The sequence below is a fragment of the Mustela erminea genome, chromosome 9 (assembly GCF_009829155.1).
Source record: "Mustela erminea isolate mMusErm1 chromosome 9, mMusErm1.Pri, whole genome shotgun sequence".
Classification (NCBI taxonomy): Eukaryota; Metazoa; Chordata; class Mammalia; order Carnivora; family Mustelidae; genus Mustela; species Mustela erminea.
In genome coordinates, this window is record NC_045622.1 from 63,561,249 (window position 1) to 63,586,116 (window position 24,868).

The 24,868-nt window shown below is 36.1% G+C and overlaps 1 protein-coding gene across 9 annotated transcripts in view; it reads right to left on the bottom strand.

The window, feature by feature from the left end:
- STK33 (serine/threonine kinase 33) overlaps positions 1-24,868 on the bottom strand; it is a 154,300-nt gene that overhangs the window by 52,115 nt on the left and 77,317 nt on the right. For all 9 annotated transcript variants that reach the window (XM_032359061.1, XM_032359063.1, XM_032359058.1 and 6 more), the window contains 5 exons: positions 13,258-13,648; positions 12,004-12,117; positions 8,000-8,113; positions 5,671-5,775; positions 1,192-1,330 (listed from right to left, as the gene is read on the bottom strand). In XM_032359061.1, coding sequence (XP_032214952.1) covers positions 1,192-1,330; positions 5,671-5,775; positions 8,000-8,113; positions 12,004-12,117; positions 13,258-13,482 — 697 coding nt within the window. In that variant the 5' untranslated portion in view covers positions 13,483-13,648. The remainder of the gene's footprint in view (positions 1-1,191; positions 1,331-5,670; positions 5,776-7,999; positions 8,114-12,003; positions 12,118-13,257; positions 13,649-24,868) is intronic.

The window sequence follows — 24,868 nt, forward strand, 5'->3', positions numbered from 1 at the left end:
TGGCTCTCCATTAGAGAAATGATTACAGTGAATTACAGTTTGCTTTCTATACTCCAGCTCCCACCAGCCTGAATTCCTTGAGGGCTGGGGGCCTTGTCTTTGTATCATTCTAATTCCAGGACCGACCACTTGCAGGAGGGGCTCAGGAAATGTCCATGGAATGGCTGCTGGGTTCTAGCACTAGCCTGCCACCCCTCCCTGTGTCACTTCACTTCTCTGGAACAAACTTTTTCCTCATGTGTAAAATGAGAAGGTATTAAAGTCACACGTAAGACGAACTAACCTTGAAGAAAGAAAGGCGCCTGAAGAAAGAAAGGAGCCTGATAACACCGAAAAACAGGAAAAGAATTAGACTAATTTTTAGATGTGGCTTTTAAGGTAGTGAAACTATTCTGTATGATACCATAACAGCAGATACATGTCACTCTCCATTTGTCGAAACCCACAGAACATACACCACCAACATGAACCCTAACCTGAACTATGGACTTCGGGTGATAACAATGTGTCAGTGTGGGCTTGTGGCTGGTGAGACATGAACCATTCTGGTGGGGATGTTGATAACAGGTGGAGGCTGTGCGTGTATGGGCAAGGGTATATGGGATATCTCTGCAATGACTGCTCAGTTTTGTTGCAAATCTAAAACTGCTCTAAAAATTAACTCCATAAAAATTTTAAAAATTTTTATTTAATTAATATATATTTATGTATATATATTATATACATGCCTGGAATATATAGCTGGCTAGAATATATAGTTTATTTTTACCTTTTATTTAAATTCCAGTCAGTTAACATACATTCTAATATTAATCTCAGGTATATGACATAGTAATTCAACAGCTCCAAACAATGTATTTTAAAATTTCATTTTTATTATTGACCTGTCTACTTCTAATTTGACAAGATTATCTGCTTTCCAAACTGTTAGAGATATTCATCCCTGTCTGTGTAAAATGTAATTGTTATACCTGCCTTGTTTCTAATTAAAATATGCTTTTTATGTTTAATTAAAGTTTTAAAAAGTTTAAAAAGTTTTAAAAAGAAAAAAATTTAGAAAAATTTTCAAATGAAATCTCCTATTTCAGTAGGGATCATCTCTGTGACTCTGAACCCTGAATACAATCACCCTTAAACAAAAGCGCCACCTGCATTCGTGGCGTCAGTGAACTTGGAAGATCCTCTTCTTACCTTTACTGTGCAGATAGGCTATAGCTGATGCGAGACTTCGAATGATCCACCTTGTCTCATTCTCGGAGAAATGCCCTTTCCTATCCAGAATTTCTTTGAGTTCTCCATCCTCACAAAGCTCCATCACCAGGTACATTTTCTGGCATTATAGATTTATAAAGAGAGAGAGAGAGAGCAATTTTTATAGTTGAGGATTTTTAAAAACATTATATATTGCACACATATCATAGAAATATGATCACAACCTAAATTATCAATCTATTCATTCAAAATTATTTACTGTCATGTACATGACCCTCAGGATACTAGAGGAACAAGGAGGCATAAGGCATAGTTCTAAACCTCTCGGAGCTCACAGAAGAGTTATAAATACAATACCGCATGGTGAGTGCTAACAGAAGAGGAATAGCCAAAACGGCACGAGGTTCCAGAGGAAAGAAGCCTCTGCTTAAAGAATGCTCCCTGAGGAGGTGATATCAAAGGGAGTCTGGATAAATGAATAGAGATTTATGGGTAAAGGATGTGGGTAAGAAAAGGTTTAACGCATGGTATTTGCAAAGATTCCAAAGATTGACACAGCACAGGCTGTTGAAAGAATCATGAATATCTCCATGTTAACAGCATTAGGAGTTTGGTGGGTCAGAGAAGAGCGGAGTGGTGAGGGGTGAGGACCGAAAAGACAAGTTGGTGCCAGGTTGTAAAGACTCTCAGATGTCAGGCAGAGAAGTTTGGATTTTTTTTCCCATATGCAATAAGGAGCCATTGAAGTCTTTTAAGCTGGTGTCTGGAGTGGGGGTAAAGGTGTGTGCAATGATCAGTTTTGCATTTCTAAATGGACACTCCAACAGTAACGTGCAGCAGGGCTCAGTGAACTTTATCTCCAAAGGCCAGATTCAGAGAGTAAATATTTTTGCCTTCACAGGTCATACAATCTCTTTTGCAACTACTCAGCTCTGTTGTTACAGCATAATAGCAGCCATAACTTTATTTACATACTTTAACAACAAAACTTTATTTACATACTCTGAAACTTTTGTTTCATATACATTTCACATATCATCAAATATTACTTTTTCTTGTGGGCCATAAAAATTATAGGCAGCAGACCAGATTCAACTTGCACACTACAGTAGGCTGACCTGTTTATGGAGCGTAGGTATGACATACAGAACGGACACAAGAAGGGGAAGAAAAAAAAATACATGAAAAATACTTAAGAGGAATAAACAGTGGGACTTGGTAACTAATTAGGTTTATGTGGGGAAAACCCATGGATGAAATATCTCTTCCATATTTGCTGTTCCTGTTGAAGTATATTAAAATCACTTTAGGTTTTCCAAAAGTCAAGTCATTTCTTGAGTCAAAAAGATTCACCGTTAACTGAAATATAAACCTCTTTCATACTTATTTCTTACCTTTCATAGACTACCCTCCATGTCTCCATTGCATTCTCTGCTGCTAAATTTTTGTAAATGTTTTTTAAGATTTTGGGGTCTGATTCTATTCTATAGCCACTACTAATGCAACTTCTGTGTTCAATCAGCAAGCATGCAAACAGGAACAAAAGATTAACACCCTGTCTTCCAATAGTCAAAACTCTGATACCCTAAACCTCAGGATGCTTTGGAATTTCAAAAGTAACTAAAGAGTTGTGCAAAGTCTAACACATTAATGAGTTTTGAACTATGTCATATTTTTTTCCACTCAGAGCAGTGTAGGAATCATAGGTACATAAAATAGTAAGCGAACTATTTGGAAAGAAAAGTAACTTTAGCAATGCTTTCAATATAAATTGGTGTCAATTTTAAATATGTATAAGTTGATAAAAGTTATATCAATAAAAGTTTTTTGAAGTCTTTATAATAACTAGAAATAATTGTGTAGGTCTGGAGAACATTTAGACTCACAAGAAACCAAAACAAATTCTGACTAGATCATAGTACTAATGCCATGGCCTACCCAATCAAGTCACAATTTCCATTCATCTCTCAGATAGCTTCAGTAGAAGGTCTAGGCATTTTTGTGAGTTGGGGTTTGGAGGAGGCAGGTCTGATCTCGTGAATCAAGAGCCAGCAATGCATTAAAAAAGAAACAAACCAATAAACCAGTCACAGATGATGATTTCCTTTTCCTTCAAACTACTCTAGGTTTGGGCTCCCACTTGTGCCAAGATGGAGTAAGAGAGACTAGACTGACCCTTCTTCCTAAAACAACTTAAGAAATGGACAAAATCTATAAAACAACAATTTTCATACATTAGACCTCAAGCAGCAAAGGGCAATGATTCCTGAAAGAAGGGACACATAAAAAGCAAGCGCCATGATCATCCCAGCTTACTGTCTGGAGAGAGTTTCTAGGCCATGGGGCAGTGAAAAGGAATACAAAGAGAACCCAGTAGTCTCTGTGAATTGAGAAAGAGACCTGGGAGTCCAGAAAGGCCAAGACAACTTAAGTTCACAGGACAGGGTACCAAAGAGGAGAAAGCTGTACATAGAGAAAGCTCCAAAGATTTTCAGAAGCTGCCCCACAAGTCTTAAACAGAGTACTGCTCAGTTCATGTGTATGAGGGAACTACCAAAGCCGGGTAAGGAACCATGCAAGAGGAACAGAGAGAACAATCATTGGAGCGTATACATGGCCAGAAAGAGCTTGTATTCAAAGCAGCCAGAGTGGAAAATCTCATAATTCACAGGACATCAGGTAGAGTACTCTCAAAGGGTCTTATTTCTTTAGTAAGGAAAAAATAGCCCCAGATCAAAGCCTTCTCTGGTACCATCTTACAAAGCTTAAAGCAAGCTTCAGAAGTATCAGACTGTTTCCAAGAAACTATATCCTACAACAAAGCTCAAGAGTAGTTATAAGAATATAAAAGTACCTAGTGTCCAATCAAAACCTAACAGGAATGTAAAAAAGAAGGAAAATATAACCCATAATGGAAAAAAAAATCAGTCAAACGTCAAAAATAGTCAAATTGACCTAGAAATGCCACACATGATAAATTAGTAGGAAAGAACATTAAAAGTTATTACAACTATACTTAAGAAGGAAGAGTAAATACTGAGCATGTTAAGTAAAAACCTGGAAGATATACAAACGAACCAAATCAAATTTCCATTGGAAAAGAGAAACAGCACACAAGATTTTACAGGAAAAGCAATGACTGAATCTGAAGATGTTGTGATGAAAACTCTGTTAAACGAAACAAAGAGAAAAAAATATTGATAAAAGTGAATAGAACATCAGTAAGCTGTGGACAATCTAACATGGGTACTTGGAGTCCCCACAGTGGGGGAAGGCAGGAAAAATATTAGAACAAATAATGGCCAAAGATTTCCTAAATTTGAGAAAAACCATAAACTCACAGATCCAAGAGGCTCCATGAACCCTAAGCACAAGAAACATGAGGAAAACTATAGCTTAAAACTGCTAAATTGCTTAAAACTGATGATAAAGAGCAACACTATTCTAAGAAGTTTAGGGGATTAAAAAAATAACAACTCTAAGACTGAACTGAGTAGGCTTTCGGCACCATTGTTGCATACTGCCCCCGTAAGGGATAAACTGGTCTTTCATAGTTATTAAACACTCCTAGTGAATCAAGCATAATACATAACTCAAACTGACTATTTCTGCCTTACAGCTGACAAAGGAAACAAAGAACAATAGTTAACAATGAAAGAGACAGATCCTTTATATCCATTTTTCCCATTTAATCCTTCAACAACTAAACGAGGTTGATACTAATATTAAACCCATTTGTCAGATGAGAAAACTGAAGTACAGAGAGGTTAAGTAATATCATAGTCTCATGGCTAATAAGAGGTAGAGCCAGGATTTGAAAGCACAGGCAATCTGATGCTAGTCCACATGCCTAACCACAGATCATCTGCCTCCAAGCAGAGAAACACCCAAACCCACAGGCCTTAAACTATCTGGAGGCAGAATGGCATATAACCCAGGCTTCACAACAATTGAAAATGAAAATTACAGGCCTTTAAAGAGAAGAAGGAGAACATCTAGGAAAGAAGAACAATTAAACACATTGGTAAATCACATATGATAATATATCTTCTGCACAGTGCCAGATATAGCCATGCCAACTTTATTAGAAAGCTAACCTTGCAAAATGATGACGATATTCCAGAAGACTTTAATGGAGAAACCAAAGACCAAAGCGAAAGGAAAGCCATCTCTAAGGAAGCTCTAATCACTATCTGGTTGTGCATGAAGTTGTTTCAATTCTAAGCATTTGTTTGCAACAAACCACCCAGAAACATCACTGAACACATCAATCTAATAATCAGACACCTAATTATATAATCAATAATAAAAGCCCTCTAGAATGCCCCCATCAATCTCCAGTGACAGACACATGCCAAGGACATGAGCAACCGTGCCCTACAGGGGATACTTCAGAAGGGAACAATGTTCATTTGTGATAGTAACAACTTTGAAATGCAGCCCCTGATCAAGCCTCACCTTAGGCGTCTCAAACACTTGTTCCAGATGTATGATGTGTTCGTGTTTCACACTTTTTAGGATGTTCACCTCCCGTTCGAGTAACTTCACAGCAGAGCTTCCAGCCTTTCATAATGAGGACGCATAGATTTCACATATGAATGTCACTACTACATACCTCATATAACAGTTACAGTTATTTTTACATTTTTTCCAACATTTTCTGGAGAAGTTCCTTTTTCAAAAGATAACATATAACTTATTTCCATGATAAGATTAAATTATGGTCCTTCTTTCCTTTGTCCAATTTTAAGTTATATATAATTTGGCCTCAAGCCACATCTGTTTCTTGGACTGTTTCTATAAATTAACTACAACATGGTCTCTGTCCCCCTGACAGAATTATTCCAATTTTGAATATGCCTTTCGGTATTTCCTTCAAAATCATGTTCATCCTTTGATGTTAGCATAATAAAACCAAAATCTACTTTCCAGGGACATCATTTGGAGAAGATAAAAACAAAATGTTTTTCTTCTGCTTTGTTATTGTTTTGTTTTGATTGCATTTATATGTACTTGCATATAAAGTCTATATATTTATATATAAAAGAAATAATTGGCAGAGAGATTCTACATGTGGCCCTGCAATATATCACTTCCCAATACCCTCAGCTTCAAAATCACCTGAAAGAGACAGAAAGAAAGAGCGTTTGCCTGCAGATCAGTCTAACTCTGGCTTTATCTCCTTGCCTGTACCCCTTAACCATACCTGATGGCAAAAGGTGAAGGCAGGCACAGCCCAAGGAGCACAAATCAAGGTGCAACTGATTTTCTACAGAGTCATCTAAGAAATTCTGGAAGGGCTTTATCTACTCTTAGCACCACTACCCCCACCCCAATCATCACTGTTATTGATATCTAAATTAACATCCTTATCTGAACAAAAGCATTGCCCTCATCCACATAAAAATATGCCTGAAAGGGATAACAGAGGTCTTAACCCTCCTCTCCCCTCCCCAGCAAGTTTGGAGAATACAGACTAGTTCCTAAAGGACTGAAAAGGGATGGATCACAGGGCAAACTCCCCTTTTCCAAAGACCTCTCTCTACCCTTCTACCATTACTATCTCAGGAGTGAGTAGGAAACCACCTGCCCACTATGTCCCGCCCAAGGAGGATGCAAGTCACATTTTAAGGTTGTCCTAGAAGGTCAGCAGAAAAAGTAACCGTGAGGTGTGAATTCTTATCTAGACTAGATGTGGAAAGTTACCACAATTTCTCCTAACATCAGTCTCCATTCTGTTCATACCTCCCTCTCCAAATGGCTTGACCTGCATATAATGCAGTCGTATATTATCCAATTCATATACTTACTGTAAAAATCTGTTTAACTATATTAGTGTTTGTAAATGCTCATCATCAGTATGTGTGTGCAAGGTGATGAATTCCTAAAGTTGCAAGCAGGTACCTGGCTACGTAAACCTAAAACCTGGCCCCTAAGCCTACCTGACACCAAAGGGGCAAAGGAAATAACAGCCCCACGATTCTAGATGCTAAAGATTACTAGTAAGGCTCTAGATCTCCCTTGAGATGTTACCTTATTAAGCTTTAGGAAGAAATGGTATGTAATTTACTAGAGTTTGTTTTAAAGAATACATAAGATTTACTATTTCATTTTGTAAATACAATATTTATCATCACAAGTCCAAGAAGAAAACACCATATTTTGTGTTTTGGTTTTTCCAGGCACAGATTTTTTTTTTTTTAAGTTAATGAAATGATCAAGATGTAAAGTCTAAGAAGCTAGAATCTCCCTTAAAGTGAAAGCCAGTCATTGTCCACTCCAGGAGAGATCCAGGGAGGAATACAGTGGCTACAACTAAACAGTATGTTTCATAGTTGCTGAAAAATTGGTTCACACTGGAAGAGCAGGTGAGATAAATAATCACATGAGGAAACAGGGAATCAAAGGAGAGGAAAGGATAGGAGAAGAGTGGTTCAGAACCACATACATTAGGAGACAGTGGCGAGACTTAGTCCTGGCTAGGACATCTCACAGCCCTACAACTACACAGACAGAAAATTGGCCCTTACTTTCAGCCCACCCCGGAAAACTTCGCCCTTATTTGGTTATATTGGTTATGTTAGTTAGTCCTTCATTTGTTTTTCCCAGAGAGCGCTTGGGTTCAAGAAAGGGTCCCTTCCTGAGCCAAGGAAATGGCCGCAGTTCCCCAGGGCAACTGCCACAGCGCTCCCCTCAGGCTCAGCTGTGTCAGTGTGGAGACCTCCTGCCTCCCCCTCCCCCAGCCCTGGCACTGAGCCCTCAGTGCTGTGCTGCTAGTGAGTCTTACCTTTTCTTTGTTCACTTTTTTAATTGCCCACTTAGTGTCTGTTTCCTTGTCTGTGGCTTCAATGACCATTCCAAAGCTCCCTTGTCCCAATATTTTTCCAAAGGTATAGAATTCCTGGATAAAAAAAATAAGAGCTCCTTTGTCTCTCTCTGCCATTCATCACGTATTAAAAATGAACACATAATAGTGGCAGATATCTACCCAAGGGAAGAGGGTTTCTGCTCCAGGGTAAAATCAAATACGAGATACCTTTGCAATATTAATAAACACATCTTAATTAACCAAAAATAAGTTTTGACAAATTTTGTTAAATGTCCTTTGGAGGAAAATGATAAAAATCCTAATGGAGAAATATGGAAAACCTCAAAAGTATAAAAATGAATCTCTTACAAACTACAATATTAAGGAAAATATCTTCATAATAAAAAGGAGGAATGGAATATTAATGCATACATATTTGTGTGTTTATGTGTATCAAATACATTCAACAAAGAAATTATCCCTAAATTCAGAGAGCTATGCTATAAAATCAACATATATTAACATTGAATACTGCTTTTCTGTTTACCAAGTAACACTTCATCTTCATTATTTCGACCAAAAATTGCTTTTGTTGTTTTATTCTTTTTGTTTTAGAAAGAGCAATATCTGACAGAAATTTTAATGCAAGTCAGCCCTGTGAAGAAAATAAAAACGATCCACAGTAACATTATCCAGACCAAGAATCCTTCCGCTTATTTTTTAACTTCTGATGGTAACTACACTTAACATGGTGAGCATAGTGAAATGAGCAGAATTGTCGAATCACTAAATTGTCAATCTGCAACTAATATAACATTGTATTCAACTACATTTCAGCTTTTTTAAAAAAAGCATAGTGTTGGACATATTGAGCACTCAATAAAAGTTAATATTATTTAAAAAGAAGAAGAAGAAGGAGGAGGAGGAGGAGGAGAAGAAGAATGCACTGTTTTTGCCAACACCAGCATCCTGGTTCACACTGTAAAATAACAAACAAGTAATTCATTTATACTTCCATTTCTTGTGAATTTGGTTGGGCGGTAGGTGGGGGGCAGGTAGTCAGTCTCCTTGATCCAAATCAGTATCAGGGCATTAATAAGAGAAGAGTCTGGACACATCATGCCTGGGGATTAGGACAGGACAGAAGAGCTGAAGGAATGCCACTAGGTGAAGCTTCTGCTGGGTCAGCAGCCAAAGTCTTTACTGGAGATGCATGCAGCTCTTTCTCTGCAACCACTTTCACCTTTACCACACAACAGATACATAACCTGCTCGTCTTCATATCTTCTGCTGCTTACATTACCGTCTTATTTTCATAGGAAAATGCCCCCAAAACTACTCACCTGCTTCCTGAAGGGGTTCCCTGACTGCATTGTGGTGGCTGTTCCATTATTTTGGCTAACCTCACAGCACGTACGCACTGGTCCTCAAGCACTACTATCACTCTCTTACAAACACTTCAGTTCATGTTTTTCTCCCAAGATGGTCTAGAAGCTTCTTAAGAAGCTGTTCCTTTTGATTCCTTTAAAAAGCTTACCCTGAAATTTTGTAGTAAAATATTCATGCTTAGCACATAGGGGGGAAAGTGGAAGGAAGGAAGGAAGGAAGGAAAGGAAAGGAGGGAAAATGTTCAGCTCCAACATATTAGACTTGCCTTAGATAGTTCCTTGTGATACATATTTTGTACAAAAAAGGGATAAAACACACTTCCTGTTTTCTCAGAATTTGTAATCTGCTCAAAAGACAAAGTTATCACTTAAGTCATAAAGTCTTAAGTTCAAAAAAAAAAAAAAATACAAAACAACATTGGAGCCAGAGACCAGAGCTAAAATGCTGGGAGAATAGGGGAAAACATTACAAAAGAGGCAGTTTGTGAGACTGGCATGTGAGGAAACAAAGGCAAATAACTGAGAACTTTTTTCTTATAACCCAAGCAAAGCAAGGAAGGCATTCCAGAGAAACAATAGTGCAAATTTGGAATGAATGAGTGAATTAGTAAATGAATGAATTAATCAATACATCCAGTCAGCATGCCAAGCAGTCAGGAACCCTCTACCTATATACAGCTGTAAGAGAAGGGATGGACTGGTGATGTGGAGTTGAACCCTGGAGGAAGAGCTTTAGAGTTATGGTCTTGAGTGTTGTGAATGGCGATTCCTAGACTCACACAGGGTACATCCTGACCAACGGATGGTCCCCAAAGCACTACTTTCAGTGATTTATAATTACTTTGGCTCATTCTTCCTACTGCTACTTACTAGTGAGAATCAAAGTCAGAAAACTAAGATGACTAAAATAAGATAAAACACTTTTTTAAAATCATATTTATATCCAACTCCCAACTACATATTATGAAAACTAAGTAAAATCCCAACTTAAATGACCATTTATCCATTTTGTTTTCCACAGAACAAAAAGATATAAACTCTATAATCATCTCCCCAACTTTTTTGACCTTTAAAAACTAAACTCCCATTTCCTCTTAAATGCACAGAACCACAACTTGGGACACAGGCATTTAATACTATTTAAATAGGATTTTTTTTTATTTTTTAATTTTTTGTTGTTGCTTTTTTTAATTTATTTTTTATTTTCAGCATAACAGTATTCATTTAAATAGGATTTTTAAAATGAGGAATAGATATAGAAATAGCCCAACTGCCAACTAGTTTTATAACTAGTTTTTCTTTTTCTTCAATTGCTCTGACATCATTACATCATGGTGAAAATAAGGAGAAAATGACTTCTTATTTGTAATAATCTTAAGGGGATGCCATAAAAATGGTAATGTAGATCTATTTTCATTGATACAGAAGTCCAGGATATAGTGTAGAGTGTGAAAACATGTATGATATGGTCCCATTATGAAAATGTGTGAGTGTAAGGGTACTGACACTGGTATTTGGAAAGATGCTCATCTAAATATTAAGAGTAGTTATCTCTGGGTAGTAGAATTTGGGGTGACTATAACTTCCTCTTTTATACTCTTCTGGAGTGTTTAAAAACTTGACAATGAGCCTGTCCATTTCATGGGAGGAGGAAAACTTCGATTATACCAGTTACGTTTATTTCTTTAAAATCTGTATATATTTAAAATATTTCATAATTTAAAACAGGAAAAAAACTGAAAAGACAAAATAGAATAATATTTATACAAGCACAGGAAAAATAAAGGTAATAAATGTTAAAATTGGTTCTGTTTGGCTCATGATTTTTATTTTTTTCACTTTTCTATCTATATTTTCCTACCATTTTGCAATGAGTGCATTTTGTTTTTACAAAAGCTCTTTTGGCTAAATTTAAAACTCAGTAAGTTTGTGGATTAAAAAAAATCCAGGCCTTTTAAATGGAAAATCAAACTTTTCAAGTCAGAATTACTCAGGAAGTTTCTCTGATCCCTTCAAGTAAATTGTCAAATATCTCTTGAAACAAAATTTTAAAGTTATTTAACATTAATGCAATTTTCTTCTTGTAGTTATTCTTATTGTGGTTCTTTTAATCTGATGTTAAAGGAACACATTCTAATTTCTAAAAGGATAATAACATTCAATCCATAATTAGAGTCCTTGTAACAGTCATATTGGTATCCATCCAATCACAGACTAGAAAAAATGGAGGGGTCCATGAGGGAATTTCTGGCCTCACTACCAGTCATCAAAGAAAAGAATAGCCAAACCATCTCAAGTCATCTGTCTTGAAGAGGTCTACCCAAAGACTCCAAGATTGCTCTCAGCAATAGGAAAGACCTAAAGACCAAAATGTTCTCATTTTGCTAATAAAAATGCCCTCTGCTTTAATTAAAGTCTATTTGGTCCTCTATATAAAAAACATCGTCTGCATTTTCTTTTGTAAAGACTTTGACATACTTGAAACTTGTAAATTTTCTCTTCTCTTCCTTTCCTTAGAGACTAATTTTTAAATCATTTTTGCCATTAACCATTGACTTAGACGTTCCTAGCAGTTTCACTTTGTTTTCTTTGTACCTGAATAGCAGCTCCATTTTCCATCCTTATGTGAGGAACCTTTCCTTCTGTAATGTTGCCCCGACTCCACTGTTGTTGAGATGGTTTTCTCTCCACATTTGAGGTTTTCGAGGGCTTACACCAAAAGGAATAAAATAATTAAGATATAATACAAGTGTAGTACAAATACAATGTGCTCATATCTTAACAAAATAAAAATCCTAATTTCAATAATCTGACAAATCTTTAATGTGTGCCCTGGTATTTATTATATTTTCCAAATTCTAAGCCCTGTATGATTCCTTGGCTCATTACGCTAAAAGGGACCACAAGAAGCCAGTCATTTATCTAATCCCCTGAATCCAGGCAAGTCTACATAATAACCTGCATCACAAATCTAACAGAACTTACCTAATGACTCGTTAAAATCACAAGAGAAGGCAACTTCAGAGTTTTCTCAATCACCCTTGTTTCAAAACATAATAGTCATCCCCAGTAGATTATATATAAAAAATTATTGACCATTCACAAAATATTGTTTCAATGAAAACAATCTAGTAACAAGACACTCAGAGATGCCTCTATGGCAATAACTACCATAATACAAATTAAAAATAACAATTTAAGGTGAATTTTTGAAAAATGTGCAACTCTGAGGACTGGGAACCTAACTTTTCTTAAACTTACTGCTCTCTGTCTCCGAAGTTGTTTTGTATCAACTACAATCTTCCACCCTTGTCTCTTCTCTATAAAGGTGGAAGACACCCAAACCAGTCCAACCAGGTAGTCATAGATTATAATTAATGCAAATTGGTTTTGCAAAGTATATTGGGAATCCCATCCAATATCCCAAAGCATATTGGGATATCCCATCCAGATAACAAGGAATTGTCTTAAATAATAATCACCCCATATTTAACTACAACCATAAATCCCATTCTGCATCAGTTGAAGAAAATGCCCCCAAATTCAGATTTAATCCAACTTGAAAACCAATTCATTTCTGCAAAAACCATTAAAAAATAAAGAAGCTGGAATAACATTCCAAATTATTCATGATTCTGGCAAATAACTAATTTGGTAGTAGATGGAAATATCATAAAAGAAATTATTAACCAATTTTGCTCACCTCTTATGTAAGAAAGAATGTTCCTTTAATAGTTAAGAAAGCAGTGAATTGGTGGACAAGGGCCCAAGGGATACAGATGAATCTGAGGATGGGATTAGGAAATGAGAGGCCAATTTATGTTGGGATAGAGAATCTTCAATATTTACCATATCTTTCCCAGAGGAACTATCTATGCTGGCTTGGTTTTCTTTTTTCCTCTCCGGGGAAACCATAAACTCTGAGCTGCCAATGCTTGATGCTTGGGACATTTCCACCACAGACATCGGAGAAAGCCTTGATTTACAGGGACATACCAAAAGTGAACCTTTCTTAGAAGTAGATGAACAGTTGGAGCATTTTGTGGATTTTTTATCAGAGCCACTATTGGCCATTTGCTTAACTCTGCAACAAAAGCAACTTGAAAGAAAGAAGTTTCCACTCTTTGAGGAAAAGAACCAGACCAAATGGGATGAGGTAAGCTGATGGTGAAAACTGTAACTTCCAGTTGGTGAGGTCCTCAGGGTAATGATGCACTACACCTACATTCACACATGAGAGCTGTAGAAAGAAAAGAAATATAATTTAGAAAGTTCTTTCTTATTCTGTCACACTCCTATAAATCAGAAAAAAACTAGGAGCTAGCCCCAAAAGCATCCTGCCTAGAGATGAAAAGTTAACATTTTCAGCAAAATTAGGACATATTTCTAAAAACCAATGATGGTCATCTTTCAAAACTTAATTCTTTAACTCCAAACATTTTATTTACTTAACAATTGAAAGAATCATTTTTGTCTAGAACCATAAAATTGCTGAAAACCATGGTCTAAGGAAATCAATTTGGTGGGCTGACATCAATTTAATTTTTTTTAGTTCTAAGAAGATAGTATGAGTATTTTGTATAGATCCATGGTAATTTCAACAAAACTTCTAATTATAAAGATATATAGGTAGAGAATGTTTGTGTACTTGTACGTACTCAGTCACAGTATAAGGAATTGTTTATGGAAATATAATTAACATACAGTACTATATTACCTTTAGATATACAATGTAATGATTCAACATTTATATTCATTACAAAATTATCACCATGGAAACTCTAGTTTATCTGTCACCATTTATTACTTATATTATTTATAATTATATTTATTATTATTTATATTATTGACTATATTTCCTGTGCTGTATTTTTTACTTTCTTGTGATTTGTAACGAAGTTTGTTTTAACCCCTTCAGCTGTTTTATCCATCCACTACACCTTCCTTCTTTTTTTTTTTAATTATTAAAGAAGATGTAGTCCATATACACTGTGGAGTATTCAGAAAGGATGAGTACCCAACTTTTGTAGCAACATGGACAGGACTGGAAGAGATTATGCTGAGTGAAATAAGTCAAGCAGAGAGAGTCAATTATCATATGGTTTCACTTATTTGTGGAGCATAACAAATAACATGGAGGACATGGGGAGATGGAGAGGAAAAGGGAGTTGAGGAAAATTGGAAGGGGAGGTGAACCACGAGAGACTATGGACTCTGAAAAACAACCTGAGGGTTTTGAAGGGACGGGGCAGTGGGGGAGGTTGGGGGAACCATGTGGTGGGTATTAGGGAGGGCACGGATTGCATGGAGCACTGGGTGTGGTGCAAAAACAATGAATACTGTTACATTGAAAAGAAATAAAAATTTTTTTAAAAAAATATTTTTATTAACATATAATGTATTATTTGCCCCAGGGGTACAGGTCTGTGAATCTTCAGGCTTACACATATCATACTCACCATATCACATACCCTCCCCAATGTCCATAACCCAACTACCCTATGCCTATCCCCCCTACCCCCCCAACAACCCTCAGTTTGTTTTGTGAGATTAAGAATCTCTAATGGTTTGTCTCTGTCCCGATCCAATCTTGTTTCATTTTTTCCTTCCCTATCCCCCATGACCTCCTACCCTGCCTCACAAATTCCTCATATCAGAAAGATCACATGAGAATTATCTCTCTGATTGACTTATTTCGCTCAGCATAATGCCCTCTAGTTACATCCACGTCATTGCAAATAGCAAGATTTCATTTCTCTTGATAGCTGCATAGTATTCCTATATATATAGGAATACTATGCAGTATAGTATACTATAGTGTATACTGTATACTATATACAGTATACACTATACTATATACAGTATATATATATATACTATGTGTACTATGCAGTATAGTATACTATATACAGTATACACTACAGTATACACTATACTATATACAGTATCAGTATACACTATAGTATATAATCTGCATAGTATACATAGTATATATACATATACATATGTATGTATATGTATATGAGCTGAGGTCGAAGAGGTTGCTGCCTGCGTTCTCCTCAAGGATTTTGATGGATTTCTTTCTCACATTGAGGTCCTTCATCCATTTTGAGTCTATTTTTGTGTGTAGTGTAAGGAAATAGTCGTTTCACTTTTCTGCATGTGGCTGTCCAATTTTCCCAACACCATTTGTTGAAGAAAGTGTCTTTTTTCCATTGGACATTCTTTCCTGCTTTGTTGAAGATTAGTTGACCATAGAGTTGAGGGTCTATTTCTGGGCTCTCTAATCTGTTCCATTGATCTATGTGTCTGTTTTTGTGTCAGTACTATACTGTCTTGATGATGACAGCTTTGTAATAAAGCTTAAAGTTTGGAATTGTGATGCCACCAACTTTGGCATTCTTTTTCAACATTCTCTGGCTATTCAGGGTCTTTTCTGGTTCCATATAAATTTTAGGATTATTTGTTCCATTTCTTTGAAAAAAATAGATGGGATTTTGATAGGGATTGCATTAAATGTGTAGATTGCTTTAGGTAGCATAGACATTTTCACAATGTTTGTTCTTCTAATCCATGAACATGGAAAGTTTTTCCATTTCTTTGTGTCTTCCTCAGTTTCTTTCATGAGTACTTTACAGTTTACTGAGTATATATTATTTGCCTCTTTGGTTAGATTTATTCCTAGGTATCTTATGGTTTTGGGTGCAATTGTAAATGGAATCAACTCCTTAATTTCTCTTTCTTTTGTCTTGCTGTTTGTGTATAGAAATGCAACTGATTTCTGAGCATTGATTTTAAATCCTGACACTTTACTGAATTCCTGTATGAGCTCTAACAGTTTTGGAGTGGAGTCTTTAGGGTTTTCCACATAAAGTATCATATCATCTGCAAATAGTGATAATTTGACTTCTTCTTTGCTGATTCGGATGCCTTTTATTTCTTTCTGTTGTCTAGTTGCTGCGGCTGGGACTTCTAGTACTATGTTGAATAGCAGTGGTAATAGTGGACATCCCTCTCATATTCCTGACCTTAAGGGGGAAAGCTCTCAGTTTTTCCCCCATTGAGAATGATATTCGCTGTGGTTTTTTCATAGATGGCTTTGATGGTATTGAGGTATCGGCCCTCTATCCCTACACTGTGAAGAGTTTTGATCAAGAAAGGATGCTGTACTTTGTCAAATGCTTTTTCAGCATCTATTGAGAGTATCATATGGTTCTTGTTCTTTCTTTTATTAATGTATTGTAGCACGTTGATTGATTTGCAGATGTTGAACCATCCTTGCAGCCCAGGAACAAATCCCACTTTGTCATGGTAAATAATCCTTTTAATGTACTGTTGGATCCTACTGGCTAGTATTGTGGTGAGAATTTTTGCATCCACATTCATCAAGGATATTGGTCTGTAATTCTGCTTTTTGTCTGGTTTTGGGATCAAGATGATGCTGGCCTCATAAAATGAGTTTGGAAGTTTTCCTTCCATTTCTATTTTTTGGAACAGTTTCAGGAGAATAGGTATTAATTCTTCTTTAAATGTTTGGTAGAATTCCCCTGGGAAGGCGTCTGGCCCTGAGCTCTTGTTTGTTGGAAGATGTTTGATGACAGCTTCAATCTCCTTATTGGTTATGGGTCTGTTCAGGTCTTCTATTTCTTCCTGGTTCAGTTGTGGTAATTTATATATCTCTAGGAATGCATCCATTTCTTCCAGATTGTCAAATTTGCTGGTGTATAGTTGCTCACAATGTGTTCTTATAATTGTATTTCTTTAGTGTTGGTTGTGATCTCTCCTCTTTCATTCATGATTTTATTCATTTGGGTCCTTTCTCTTTTCTTTTTGATAAGTCTGGCCAGGGGTTTATCAATCTTATTAATTCTTTCAAAGAATCAGCTCCTAGTTTTCTTGATTTGTTCTATCATTCTTTTCATTTCTATTTCATTGATTTCTGCTCTGATCTTTATGATTTCTCTTCTCTTGCTGGGGTTAGGCTTTCTTTGCTGTTCTTTCTCCAGCTCCTTTATGTGTAAGGTTAGCTTGTGTACTTGGACTTTTTTTGTTTCTTGAGAAGGCTTGTATCACTATATAGTTTCCTCTCAGGACCTCCTCTGCTGTGTCCCAAAGATTTTGAATAGTTGTGTTTTCATTTTCATTTGTTTCCATGAATTTTTTCAATTCTTCTTTAATTTCCTGGTTGACCCATTCATTCTTTAGTAGGATGTTCTTTAGCTTCCATGTATTGGAGTTCTTTCCAACTTTCCTCTTGTGATTGAGTTCTAGCTTCAGAGCACTGTGGTCTGAAAATATGCAAGGAATGATCTCAATCTTTTGGTACTGGCTGATACCTCATTTGTGGCCCAGGGTGTGATCTGTTCTGGAGAATGTTCCATGTGCATTAGAGAAGAATGTATATTCTGTTGCTTTGGGATGGAATGTTCTGAATATATATGTGATGTCCGTCTGGTCCAGTGTGTCATTTAAGACCTTTATTTCCTTGTTGATCTTTTGCTTAGATGATCTGTCCTTTCAGTGAGGGGGGGTGTTTTAAAGTCCCCTACTATTTTTGTATTATTATCAATGTGTTTCTTTGATTTTGTTATTAATTTGTTTATATAATTGGCTGCTCTCATGTTAGGGGTATAGATTTTTTAAATTGTTAGATCTTTTTGGACAGACCCTTTAAGTATGCTATAGTGTCCTTCCTCATCTCTTATTATAGTCTTTGGCTTAAAGTCTAATTTATCTGATAGAAGGATTGCCACCCCCAACTTTCTTTTGATGTCCATTAGCATGGTAAATTGTTTTCCACTCCCTTACCTTAAATCTGGAGGTGTCTTTGGATCTAAAATGAGTTTCTTGTAGACACTATATTGATGGGTCCTATTTTTTTAATCCATTCTGATATGCTGTGTCTTTTGATTGGGGCATTTAGTCCATTTACATTCAGGGTAAATATTGAAAGATATGAATTTAGTGCCATTGTATCGCCTGTAAGGCGACTGTTACTGTATATTTTCTCTGTTCCTTTCTGGTCTATTTCTTTTAGGCTCTCTCTTTGCTTAGGGGACCCTTTTCAATATTTCCTGTAGGGCTGGTTTGGTGTTCACCAATTCCTTTAATTTTTGTTTGTCATGGAAGCTTGTTTTTTTTCTTTCTTTCTTTCTTTTTAATTTCAAACTTTTAAAATATTTTTTAATTTATTTTTAAAATTTCTTTCCAGTGTTCCAGAATTCATTGTTTGTCCTAGAAGCTTTTATCTCTTCTTTCATTTTCAATGCTAGCTGGATATAGTATTCTTGGCTGCGTATCTTTCTCATTTAGTGCTCTGAATATAACCTGCCAGTCCTTTCTGGCCTGCAAGGTCTCTGTGGATAAGTCTGCTGTCAATCTAATATGTCTACCATTTTATGTTACAGACCTCTTGTCCCAAGCTGTTTTCAGGATTTTCTCTTTGTCACTAAGACTTGTAAGCTTTACTATTAGAAGACAGGGTGTGGACCTAATTTTATTGATTTTGAGGGGGGTTCTCTGTGTCTCCTGGATGTTGGTGCTTGTTCCCTTTGCCATATTAGGGAGATTCTCTATTATAATTTGCTCCAATATACCTTCTTCCCTTCTCTCTCTTTCTTCTTCCTCTGGGATCCTAATTTTTCTAATATTTGTTTCGTCTTATGGTATCACTTATCTCTTGAATTCCCCCCTCGTGGTCCAGTAGTTGTTTGTCTCTCTTTTGCTCAGCTTCTTTATTGTCTGTCATTTGGTCTTCTATATCACTAATTCTTTCTTCTGCCTCATTTATTCTAGCAGTAATTACGCTCTATTTTTTATTGCACCTCATTAATAGCTTTTTAAATTTCAACTTGGTTAGATTTTAGTTCTTTTATTTCTCCAGAAAGGTATTTTATTTCTCCAGAAAGGGATTCTCTAGTATCTTCCATGTCTTTTTCAAGCCCAGCTAGCACCTTGATAATCGTCATTCTGAACTCTAGTTCTGACATATTACCAATGTCCATATTGTTTAGGTTCCTAGCCATCGGTATTGCCTCTTGTTCTTTTTTGTGTGTGTGGTGAGTGTTTCTACCTTGTCATTTTATCCAGATAAGAATATATGAGTGAGAGAGTAAAATACTAAAAGGGTGACAAAGATCCCAGAAAAGTATATGCTAACCAAATCAGAAGAGACCCCAAAACTGGGGGGAGAAGAAAGGAGGGGAAATTTTAAATATATATAATATATATTATATTAATATTAAATAATAAATAATATTAATAAATAATATTAATTAAATAATATTTTTATATATGTATGTTAGGATGGTGAATAGAACAGAGCCACCCACTTGATTTTGGGTGTATTCTGGTCTCTTAGAAGAAACTACCTCCCAAAATTTTAAAGAAAGAAAAACTTATATATATACAAAAATAAGGGTAAACACGATGAAGGGATGAAATATGACTGTAAAGATGGAAAATAAAAGAAGATTCATCCCAAAAGTGGTTGATTTTCTCTTCCTAGAATTGCTGCTCTTCTCTTCTGTCTCCTATTGAGTTTGTAGGTGTTCAGAATGGTTTGATACCTATCTAGCTGAACTCCTGCAGCCTAATGCTATTTCAGTTTCTTACTCCTCAGCCATCTTGCTTCCTCCTCCTACCCCTTCCTTCTTAATGTGGCTTGTGTGGCAAAAAATAAAAAATAAATAAATAATGCGCTTAAAAATACTGGTATAAAACATTTATTACTAGGGTTTCAAATTTTAAGCCTCAGCTTATTATTACAGCAAATTCATATTAATGCCTTTCAAAAGGGAGTAGATAATTTGATTTTATAAAACTACTTATTTGTGAAAGTTCAAAGGCAATATTAGAAGTGTATTCAATTTTATACTCAAATAGCAAAAAAGGGAACTCTTGGGTGCTATTTTTCCATGAGCATAGAAATAGGTACGCCCAACATTTTGCCTAAGGAGAGTTATTGGCAGCTATCTGGTGGCAAGTTGGAGAGATGTGAGGTGAGGAAGGAGAGAGAAATGTGTTCTGCAGTACATATAAGAGAATACCTTGAGAAACTTCCAGAAGTAACTGGGAGTACATTATGATGGTTTTTACCGTACCATTTCGTATATTACATGAAAGTATATTTTGTAGTCCCAGATTAATAAGGCTAGAGATATATGGAATATACCTTTGCTCTTTGAACTGGAATAAACTTGACCAGAAGAGGAAGTTATATATCTTTATATCCTTTGAGAAATGTCTTTCTAGTTTTAGTTGTCTAATAAGACTGGTTTTCTAGGGGCACCTGGATGGCTCAGTGGGTTAAGCCTCTGCCTTTGGCTCAGGTCATGATCTCAGGATCCTGGGATTGAGCCCCATGTTGGGCTACCTGCTCTGTGGGGAGCCTGTTTCCTCCCCTCTCTCTGCCTGCCTCTCTGCCTACTTGTGATCTCTCTCTCTGTCAAATAAATAAATAAAATCTTAAAAAAAAAAAAAGACTAGTTTTCTAATCAGAAGTGAGGTCTACCTCTTGTCAATTCTTACCTATTGTAACTTTCATATTTTTCCCTTATTGGATCTTTTGATATATTGCATTGTTTAAGAAGGTTTCCTGATATTAAGGCATTCTTACACTTACAGTATGATCCCTATGTAATCACAATGGATGAGTCTTCAAATGTTAAAAAACAGGTACATTTATATTTTGAGCTTTCAGTTGTATTCATAAATTAAACTAGTCTATAATTATCCTTTCAGCCATCTTTGTTAACTTTGGATACAAGGTTCTGGATGGTTTCATCAAATAAGTTGGGTATCTTCCATCTCACAATGTTTGGTAACAATTTGCATAGTTTAGAATCTACAAGAAAATCTCCAGGCACATAGGATTTTATGAAAAATATTGCTAGTAGTTTATCCAATATTTATTCTTCCCATAATTCTTTACTAAGAGGATCCTGATTTTGACCAGGACTACAATGTACTCATCAAAATCCTCCATTTCCCCGCCTTTTATGTAGTTTAGAGATGGCCATGTGACTTATGACCATGAACCTTACAGAGTGCAATCAAAGCCGTATTTTTAAAAAAATTATATTCTTAATCCTTTATTAAAAAATAAAAAAGGGATAAAAATATATATGAGCAGTCAAATCAAAAACAGAAAAACATGATTAAAGAATAAAATTTAAGATGAACGGAACAAAGAACTGTACTTTAGTTGACTTTTGCCTGTAGGGCCCCAAATACACAGACTCCTCACTACCACTCAGATTTCATATTTTATATCATCTTCCTTGCTCTAGATATGCTAGCATTCTCGCTGTTCCTCGAATATGTCAGCCCTATTCCATTCCTATGGCTTTAGCCATTTGTTTCCTTTGTCCAAGATGCCCTTCCCACAGACATCTACACAGACGCTCCCTCTCTTCAAGGTGGTTTCTGCTCACTTGAGCAAACCTTTCTAACCACCTCATCAGAAACTGCAGGCCCATTCACTCTGTCCTCTTACGTCCCTTCATTTGTATTCATAGCACATATCATTTCATTCAAGAAGTTATGTATCAAAGTTCCTTCCTACTTTTAGGGACCAGAGGATTCTCATATAAACTATTTTGGAGTAATAAAACACCATCCAGTTCATTTCACTCAGCAAGAATAACCAAAACCTGACTAGGGCAGTTTCTCAAAAAAGGAAAAGACCTTACAACCCAATCTTACTTGTGAATAGATACAAAAATCCTAAATGCTATACATATATTTACCGCAGGTAATGTGTACAGCATATTTTAAGAATTTAGATAGAAAAAATGGGCAAGTCATCCCAATAAGTATGACCTCTTATCAAAGTTGTGTGAAAAAAATTTTCCTGCTGTGATCAAAACTCACAATGGCAAACACTGGAAAAGGTATATAAAAAGTACCCTCCAGACAGGTGGAGAGAAAAAAGAATGCAACCGAGGCCACTAAAACACACACACACACACTCTCTCTCTCTCTCTCTCTCTCTCTCTCACAAATGTCAGACCTTGTTTTTTCAAATATAGGTAGCAAGACAAAGAAAACTCAGAATGTACCTATATACACTTTGCAAAATGATTTAACTTCAGGCTTTAGAAGAAAATGCTTTGCATTTCAAGTTAAATAAAAAGCCTGTAACCATCAATGACTCAGAGCAGTCGAGTAGATCTGCAAATAACAGCTTTTCTGTGCAGGAAAAATTGTGTTTTCTCTCCGCAGGTGTAGAAAAGTCCCAGGTAAGATGTGTAAGACATTATTTTATGCATGCATTAAGAATACTGACTTTATAGAACTTTTTATAAGAAACTAAAAGAAGGGTTCATAATGTGAAGGTGTATTTAAAGTGTAGCTAAGTCCCTTCAACATAAACAGTACTCCTAAAACATGCTAACCATATCCTTCAAGTTTTACTCTATTTCTATCTACAAACTTTCAACAGAATTGGTACATATTAAATTTCCCATTTTCAAGATGGCTTTTTTTTTTGTGGATCTAAAAACAATTATCTTTTTCTTAGCTTTGCTCAGAAAGCATTTCCTTACATTTTTCCATCAATTTCTCAAAATAAATCATATTTTCATCATATCACTGACACTGATGTAGACTTCTAAGGACTTTCTTGCTCCAGTTTCTGATTTATCTGTTGCCCTACATGTTTTTAGGAGCTATACTCAGAAGGCACAGGAGTTCCTATTACTCACTGAGTTTCTTTTCTACTCTCCAACCTCCCAACCACCGCATCTGCCAAAGTAATGTTCTACTTTCTCGCCACAGCGATTCTAAAACAATGAGCTGAATAGCCACATGCAAAATTTCTTGACAAGAATTAGATTTCAAATTTAATTTCTTTTTGGCTGGCTGGATTCTAATCATTTTAGCTTAAAAACCAAAAGAGAACAAATGTTTACTCACATTTATTTCTTTCTCATTTATGAATTGATCTGAAAGATTTGTTACTAAAATAAATCTACTATCTAACAGGCCAAATGATGTCATTCATATTTTAGAGGCATAAAATTAATCAAGTGTTGCAAACCTATCCTTATGTAAACTCAAAGATGAATAACTCTTTTCCTATGGAGTCATGGAATTGTGTTTAAACAGGACCTGAGGTATAAAAAGATGTATTAGAAAACCAAAGAAGCTTCTGACGTAGTAGTGTTTCTTTGTGTCTCCAAGGACTGGACAACGTGGGTTTTAGACTAATAATGTAAACAAATAAAGTAAGTTCAAATTATGTCAGTATTTACCTGAAGTGTGAGCTTTCTTTTGACTAGAGGTTTTCATTTTATTTTCAGAACTAAGACAAGTCAATGGAACAACTCTGATACAGAAAATCTCTGAGCTTTTATTTAAGCATAAAAAGGTCTCTTACATTTTGCCCCTAGAAGATACACTCACAGCAATTTCCTCAAGAAAATGAACACGAGAATGGTTTTATGAGATATAACTAGCTACAATTTTCTTCCCCAAAAGCAATTTTTAGTTTTCTTTACTAAGACTGTGTCTACAAGGAACCTAAACAGTCAGTCAATTCAGTCAAAAATGTCTTCTATTCAAGTGAAGAAAAAAAAAAAACTGGATTGTCTGACATTATGCAGACCAAGCTGAATGACTGTATATTCACTTTCAACTACTTGTTTTCCCAACACGCTTACAGAGCCTAAAGAGGGGCAAAATGCGCTTCCTACGTTGTAGGGCTATATTTTAAAGGAGACCAGCCCTTGTTTACTATTTCCATTAAGGGCATGATTAGGGAAATCAGTCTATGTTGTCTTAGGAGAGGATTTACGGTGTGTTCAGAATTTACATCATTACAAAGATGTTTAAAAATGTTTAATAGTTGATACATGCTATTGTGTTTTCTCCCCCCTATTTTAATTTGCATACTATAACTCACTGATTGAGCTGTCATCTGGAAGGACGGACTTCAGTGTGGTCCTGCTGACAGTGTAAGACACGAACAGAGATGTCACTAAGAAAGTTTGGCTTCAAGAGCCTGAAGAAAACTAAGAAACCTTGCCCTGATTTTTTCCCGGTTGTCATCCAGTATCTTTTTTGCCATACATTATAAGCGACCTCAAGTCAGGTACCTTTCTGCCAGCACAGGCCCATCCTTGCACAAAATGAAAATTTCTGGGTGTTCATTTTGTGGGAAAGAGCCAGAGACACAAATCACTTGGGCAGAAAAATAGGCAGGTGTATAAGAAGAGTCATCAAAGTAAAGAGACGGGTCCCATGAAAGAAGAGTGTCTTAAAAAGACTGTGAGGGCTCTCTTCATAAGTACAGGGGGGGATTGATGAGGCATAAGGAATTAGGCTTCTGTGTGATTCAAAAAGGGAGTGCCAATCCAAGATAAAAGGGCTTCGTAACATGTAGAACTGTCAAAGATAAAAGGAAAGACGATCTCTCTCTCAGTCACTAGACATGTCCAAGAAGAGGCTAGACAGTCGG